The sequence below is a fragment of the Epinephelus moara genome, chromosome 13 (genome assembly GCF_006386435.1).
Source record: "Epinephelus moara isolate mb chromosome 13, YSFRI_EMoa_1.0, whole genome shotgun sequence".
Taxonomy (NCBI): Eukaryota; Metazoa; Chordata; class Actinopteri; order Perciformes; family Serranidae; genus Epinephelus; species Epinephelus moara.
In genome coordinates this window covers 24,672,216-24,679,781 of record NC_065518.1, presented here as the reverse complement: position 1 = coordinate 24,679,781, position 7,566 = coordinate 24,672,216, and the positions used below count along the sequence as shown (strand labels likewise).

Below are 7,566 nucleotides of genomic sequence, written 5' to 3'. Positions count from 1 at the left end.
TTTTATTTTATTTTTGCCAGTGCCATACAGCAACAATGCTTGGGGATGTGGTCTTTTACAAATTTGAAAATACTGTAAGAATGTCACTTTTATAGAATTGGCTTCTTTATTTTATAATGTATGATTGTCTACATCAACAAATGTTAACCATAGAATCATATCGAATCGTATCGTTCATACACTGTATCGAATCGTATCGTTCATACACTGTATCGGATCGTTCTGTATTAAAAATATATCGTTTTTGAATCGTATCATAACCCGTGTATCTAGATACGTATCGAATCGTCTATCACAGAGAGATTCCCAACCCTATAGCCTACTATTAGTTTTAAACTGTAAGAGTATTAAATTGAAAACTCAACCACACATACATAGGTGCTGGACAAACACTCATTATTTAGGCATTAAATAAATTATATTTAATATTATATCAGGCCCCTATAGGCCTATATGCGCAGCAGATTTTTTTTAATGACGGTAATGAAACTGATACTGTTGCTATTTTTAGATACCGCGGGATACCTTATTACCGTATTATCGCCCAACCCTACTGGACATTATAATTCCACTGTGTAAAATTTGCTTCAAAGTCCTGTGCTCTTTCTGGGGGCTTGGTTAACATGATTACTTGTTAAACCGAAACACCTTCTGCTCTGAAACAGTCATGATCCTGTCGTAATTCTGCAGAACTTGAGACCGCTGTTGGAATATCGATGCTGACAACCAAACACTCAACAACCAGAAATTCTACTGCTGGTAGCAGTTTTAACTCAAAGCTTAAAGCTTGCCAGCTGGTCTGGATGGCTGGAACAAAGCGCCACTTCCGTAGCCAACATGCACGTGCACATTTTTGATGACATCACATCACTATGAAAGGGTCTACTGGCTAAATGTCACCTTACGTGTTAATGTAATATGCATATAATTGCGGACATTCACTCAAACGTAACTCATTTAATGGACACAGCTTTCCTTAGCAGCTGACCTTTTGATTTTTCTGCCAGTCATTCACATTCTGGCAGGAAATGAACATTTTCTTCTCTAGTGTTGAGGTCGAAGGATGCACTGCACAAGGTAGCAAATATAAAAGCTTTAGTGATTAGGTGTCATTACAGCATTAGTCATTCGGCGGTATAAGGCCGTCTGTGAAAGCTTCACACAGAAAGCCTTGTATTTATTCTTGGAATCAACACAGTGCTTGATGAGGTGAAAGTGCTGTGATTTGGATGCAGGACTGCTGAGAACTGAAGATCCGGACGGGAAACATACAGCCTTTTGTTCAAGCTGTGCATGCTCACTCCATGAGTATCCAACGCTAAATAATTAAACAGCTACACATTGGAGCATGAATGGGAAAGAACAAGTGTTTTATATAATCCTGATATTGTGTAACCACTCTAATCACTCAAATATTCATTAACAAGGACTGTTCCTGGCGTTCCATGTAAAGAACGGAAGCAGACACTTGACACCGCCTGGCTGATGGTAATGACAAGTTCGACACGAAGGCCAGGAGAGAAAGCCAGGGCAAAGCGATATGGAAATGGAGTCCCCTTGTTTCCCACAAACAGACAGATGGAAAGAGCAGGTGTAAACAGTTTCTGCTCAACTCATTTAGTTTCCGGAGGATGTGAAAAGCAGCCCTGTAGTTATGAGCTGCTGTCACTGTGGAGAGTCTCTGCATCTGCATTCTGTGCAAATCCCCTCACTCACACTCAGCGGGAACTGCTAGCTGTTCAGCATCCTCTGTGTTTAACATGCTCTCCATGTGTCTCTCTCCCAAATGAGTTTATGATAATTCTGTCCTCAAGAGAAACTTGAACAAAGATAGGAAAAAGAAAGAGTGACAAAGAGTGTCTTGCTCCTGGGAATCAGGCGAGTAAAAGCTTAACAATGATCCCCTCTGTGTAACTGACATTTATAAAACCGTGAGGGGAAGCACATTCGACTTTTATGATTATCATCATTATCTCTTCAACCAAATTACTTCAGAATGCCTTCAGACCAAACTAGCCTGGCCTTGATCTTAACTTATGACTACACAGTGAGGACTGCTGATGAATTTTGATTTTTAATAGCTGCCATGACCGCTGCAGTATAAAGTTATGTTTCCTACTTTATCTCAGAAGCCAATGACAGTCGATCGGGGTTTACTTCTTAGGAGGATGCAGAGCAGATCTGTCTTAAGCAGATCAAAAACTTGAACTCCTGCAGCTGAGAAGAGCTTCTAAACTCAGCTTGAGTGTTTGCATATGCAAATCACTGCCTAACAATACACACATAAGTGAGCAGGTAAGACTTGCTTTTCTTTGCAAAGGAAAGTTTTTCAATCACACTGGCACGCAACTGTGCACACAAATACACATACAACATGTAAATGTGCATGAACACCCACACGTATGTTGCTCCTACTCCTGAGTTATTAGCCACTTTCTTTGTGAGTGCCACAATCTGCAAAGATTGAACAGAGCTACCGGCGCACTCTCAGAAATCCTGCAAGCTTTTTGTTACACTGAGGGTACTTTACAGCACCATGCCTCTCTCTGGAGTCAGATATGTGAACTATTTCACACACAAATAAAAAAGAAATTAAAAAGAAAAACCAGCAGGACTCGCAGAAGCCGACAAAGCTCCCATGACAGGAGATAAGAGGCAGCAGCCTTGTGTGGCTGCGCTGGTCGAGCACAACTTCAAACATAAATCGCACAGATTTCTCAGGTGGCAGATTGTGCGATCCAAAACAAAATTAATCATCATCTGAGATGAAAGCACACAGGGGGCTTGCTTTTGCAGCAAATAATAAAAGACGGAGCATTTCAGATTCTTATACTGCTTCAGTTGGTGCTGAAAGACTAAACAGACAGGAAGGTTGACAGAGCATCAATGAGCATGTTAGTGTGATTACTGTAATGGTTTGAATCCTTGAATGTCCTGACTGCAGGGCTCAACCACTTAAGTAATTAAACATTTTAGATTAATTTAATCCACTTAAATGAGGTTTGCCACAGTGACAATCATTCAGGTTGTGCAACTCTTCCTGAAATGCAGAAATGTGCTGAAATGTAAAAAGAGGAGTCCTCATTGGAGAACCTCAGGACTCAAAGTGGACCAAACAAGATTTGGTTTCTAAACTTTGAAGTGTTAGCCCACTCACAACAAATGACCACCAAGTGTTACTTACAGCTATTAATAGCACCTCTAAACAGCAACAAACACAGAGTAAGTTATTGTTTTCCTGCACTGATTTGATTCATTAACGCTATCGTTAGACAGAGCTCTACTCATGCGCTTTATTTTGTAAACACAAGCTAGCATGCTAGCCTCGCTACGGCTGCCAACACTGACCCGCTTATTCAAAGAAAGCCACACAAAAGCTGTCAAGTGTCTTCGTTTGCTCTGCCACACCATTAACCTACAACCAGTAACACCGACTTGTGTAACACCCAAGTTACAGACAGCGTTAGCCGCAGGGTTAGCATGTGAGTTGGCTAACCGGCGAGGCTAACGAAGCTAATGACAGTTAGTGACAGCTACCTTCAGTCAGTCCGCTGAAAGTCCGATGTTTAGCCCTGAGGAAGATATCCTCACTCTCAGCCATAAGATCCAAATTTTTAAACAGTTGTCCGAGCAAACTAGTGTGTGACTTGTGAGCCTGTCAGGGAGCCTCCGGGCAGGTTTGTTGTGCAACTGTTGGCTCGTCCCAGCTGTCTTTGCGCCTCGCTGACTCTGGTGACTATCGGTGATCGACTAGTATGCCTGTCCGTGAGTGTGTGTGTGTGTGTGTGGCTGTCTCTGCAGCGGCCCCCAGTGTGGCCGCGTAATGCAGACTGTCCTCACAAATAACTTTACACAGACAGCAGCGCATTTATGTGTCCACTCTAACGGTTTAGCCTATAACGTGTACTGTTTAATGAAGTCTAACCTGCGACATACTTTTAAATATACGTATGTATATGTGTACTGTTTAGCAGGGGCGTTTCTAGGATGTGAGGATATTGGGGGCTCTTCGCCCAGACCTCAGTAGGGCGTCCAGGGGGGCCCTTCCACAGGATTTTTTTTTTTTTTTCAATTAAATGAACAAGCACGATTGTGATGCTTTTTAAAGCACTCTGGCACCTTATACACCTAAATCTTTTTTTAAATTTTACATATTAGTTATGAATTGTGAGGAGAAAATGTTAGTAGTTGTAAGTGATTTGTAAATGTCTTTCGCCATGCTTTATTAAAGTCATATACTTTGCTTTTATTGTGTTAGTTACATTTTTAAGGTGGGCGCTCTCATTTTGAAAGGTTTTGTTGCTGATATGGGCACAAGGTTTGTCTACACTTTATTTCATATTGTGTTTAATATTGTGTTGCTTTATGATTATATTTTAATAGTTTTCTCAGAGTTTAAATGAGCATGTGTGTGCTAGGAAAATGCTACATTACTGTTGGGCCAGTGTGCCTAAAGTTTGTTAGCTAAGGAAGAAATGTAATATTTTGTTGTTGTTTTGTTTCATTCTATCGCTTACAGTGTGTTTATGTTTTGTATTTTTGGAGATACATTATTGAAAATAAAGTTTCGTGACCCATCAGTTAGAGAGCCAGACCATTAATGAGCTGGGGATGCTACAGATTGGTACTGAGTACAGAATTCTTTACAAATGCAATCATCAAAAATTCATGTCTTGAGTTGGAAAAATAGTTAAATGTATGTTTTTATGTGAACACTGGTGGAATGTAACTAAGTGCATTTATTAAAGTACAAGTATGAACGGAATGACAGATTATTAGAGCTGTGGCTTTTTTTTAAATTATTATTATTAGGGCCCGTACACATGTTTTATTGTTTTATATACTTTGTTAATCCCCCTGAGGGGAAATTAAATTTTTCACTCCGTTGTCATTAACACACGGGTCTGAAAGACACACACACATGCACAAACAGAGAGATGTCAGAGTGAGGGGGCTGCCTTGGTCAGGCGCTGCCTTGCTCAAGGGCACCTCGGCAGTGCACAGGAGGTGAACACCTCTCCAGCCACCAGTCCATGCTCCATATTTGATTGTTCATGACATGCGGTGCATGCTGTTGTGTTCCAAAAGTCTTTTTATCTCAGAGCACAGCTGTTGCACCCTCAAAAAGAAGTGCTTGGCTTTTGAGTGCGCTTAATGCGTGCCTACTGCCTACATAGAAAAGAATGTATTTAAGGGTGCAAAATACACGGCATATGTAAGACTCCTTAGGCCATTCTTATTTTTGACAAATATGTATGGTAATATTTCGATCCAAGGCTATTTATTATAATATTATCATTCGGGGTAGTAGGACACATTTGAAACTGGGTATTTGAAGGTCCTCTAAAACTTTTGAGCTTCAAACACTTAATTTCCTGCATTCTGGTGTATTTTATGCACCAATTTGTGCCTTCTTTTTTTAAAGTAATTTTATAGTGTGAAAGTATAATGTTTTGTAAAAATAAAAACCCTCTGTTACTTTCATGTTTGCTATGTTTGCTTGTTTGTTGCAGCTACTTCTGTTGATTACACGACCTTGTATTTGCTTGTAATGCTTGAGGTGAGATTCTTTGTATAAATCTCCAAGGGTTTTTTTTAAACTCACCTGCACAACTTGTTTCTTTTTTTCTTGTTTTAGTTCAGCTGTTTTGTGTTATTGTGCAAATACATGAATCCAATCAAATCATTTTGTTTGTAAAAGCCCTGTGATCGCCCACAGTCCCTTGTGCGCACAGAGAGAAGGACCTTGGACAGAGCCCGGAGCCTTTCAGCACCACGGACAGAGGTGGTTCAAAATTCAGCAGGGCCCACACAATGATCCTCTTTTACCTGAGGAAACTGTTTATCTGGTTGCTGCTTTAATATTTGAATGAGTGCTCATTGTTGCTTTCGCTCGCATTCACTGCATCCAGATAGTTCAAATAACGCTGAAGGTCTTTTCAAGGTCTGCTTTTAAGCACAAAATTAGTCAACACAAACCACTTGTGTTACAGGTTCATACAGTCTGGGCTAAGAATTTTTTGCAGGTGGGTAATTATCTTTATTTTTTTATGCTCTTCAGCTCAACTCTGGCAGTTTAACAGGGTTTTTTTCTCTCACAGCACCTGCTTGACAAAAAACAACCGCACTTTAGTGAGATATCCTCTAAATATACACAGAGTATAGGGCCGACTACCATATGTAGTGTTTTTCTTATGGCACAGGCCTATTTTGTTTGAGAAAAAGATAAGTGGTAGAGACCAAGGCAGTAACTGTAAATGGCTATATACTGGTGGTAAGTGAGTGTTGTCGTACCAAGCACCGCTGTCCGAAATAACCATCAGCATATGTAATCATAATCATAAATACACGTAATACATTGCCATTATTATTACTGCCAGTTCTAGTATCACAGTGTACCTTAGTACTACATGTGGTTTGTTTAAGTGGTGTTGCCGTACCCCAGCAGAACATGGCTCATGTTTAATGTATTTTTGTGTTACATTTGTCACATAGCCCAGGAAGTCTAAATAAAGTGTCAATCATTTATGTTGCGCTACATGTGTAATTTATAAAGGTAGTAGTCGCTTTCATTTATTGCATGTTCATGTAGAATACAACAGTGTTAGGAAGGTTACTTTTGAAATGTTATAGGTTGCAGATTACTAGTTACCCTGCCATAAATATATGTAAAAAAAAAAAAATTAAAAGTAATGTAACTTTAATTACTTCATCAGGGTGATTAAACTTATTACATTTGATTAATTTTCTAACAAATGTTACATTTACCATAAATCTTCAATTAAACGCCCAGTCCCTTTTACTAGTCTGGTGTGGCTACACATTTTGACAGATAAAGGCCTGTCTCAATTAGAGGCCTGGTCTGGTTGCCAAGCAGTTAATATTTACAAGTTCTTTGGATGTATAAAACCGGGTTGTTGGCTACATCCTCAATTGCCCGGTAAGTTATTCATATTCTTTTAGTCCGTAAGGGTCCTCAAATAAAAAACAATCAAAGGGTTTTTTCATAAAAATTAATCCAAGTTGTGAATATTGTTTTAACAGGATAAAGTGGTGCTGTGTTGGTTTGCTGGGTGCCAAGAGTTTTGGGTGTCGCATCTCTCTCTGACTTGCTGTCTGTCGGAGCTAGATCAAATAAATGATTCATAATTGATATGTTATCTGAAGCCTAATTCTTATACATGTGCTATTCATACTGGTTTAAATAAACAGTTTGATTGTCTTTGTCTTTGCTGTCTTTGCTGAGCAACAGTTTTGTGTGAAAGGAATTAAAGGCCTGTCCCATGTAGAAGCCCGTCCCAAATATAGGCCTGTTGATTTCAGTGATATAAGCAAATAACAGCCTGGCCCGCCATCAGGGGGGTCAAAGGATACAAATGACCCCGGCCTAAGGCCAGGGGAAGGCGTGAAAAGGTCATTAAAACACATTTCAATGTGGCATCTGATGCTCCCAATCCCCGCAGGTATTGTGAAATGGTACAGTTCATCTGACAGAGGAGGTCAGATGCGTATTGCAGAGGACTCATGAATGCTGCTAATGTAAACATGTGAGGTGGACTGCAGCCA

General features: G+C 39.9%; 1 protein-coding gene across 1 annotated transcript in view; it reads right to left on the bottom strand.

The window, feature by feature from the left end:
* Nucleotides 1-3,728, bottom strand: part of cpped1 (calcineurin-like phosphoesterase domain containing 1) — a 58,061-nt gene extending 54,333 nt beyond the window's left edge. Inside the window, exon 1 of the mRNA XM_050060817.1 lies at nt 3,538-3,728. Within this exon, the coding sequence (XP_049916774.1) occupies nt 3,538-3,601 (64 nt within the window). The 5' untranslated portion in view covers nt 3,602-3,728. The remainder of the gene's footprint in view (nt 1-3,537) is intronic.
* Nucleotides 3,729-7,566: the final 3,838 nt, after the last annotated feature.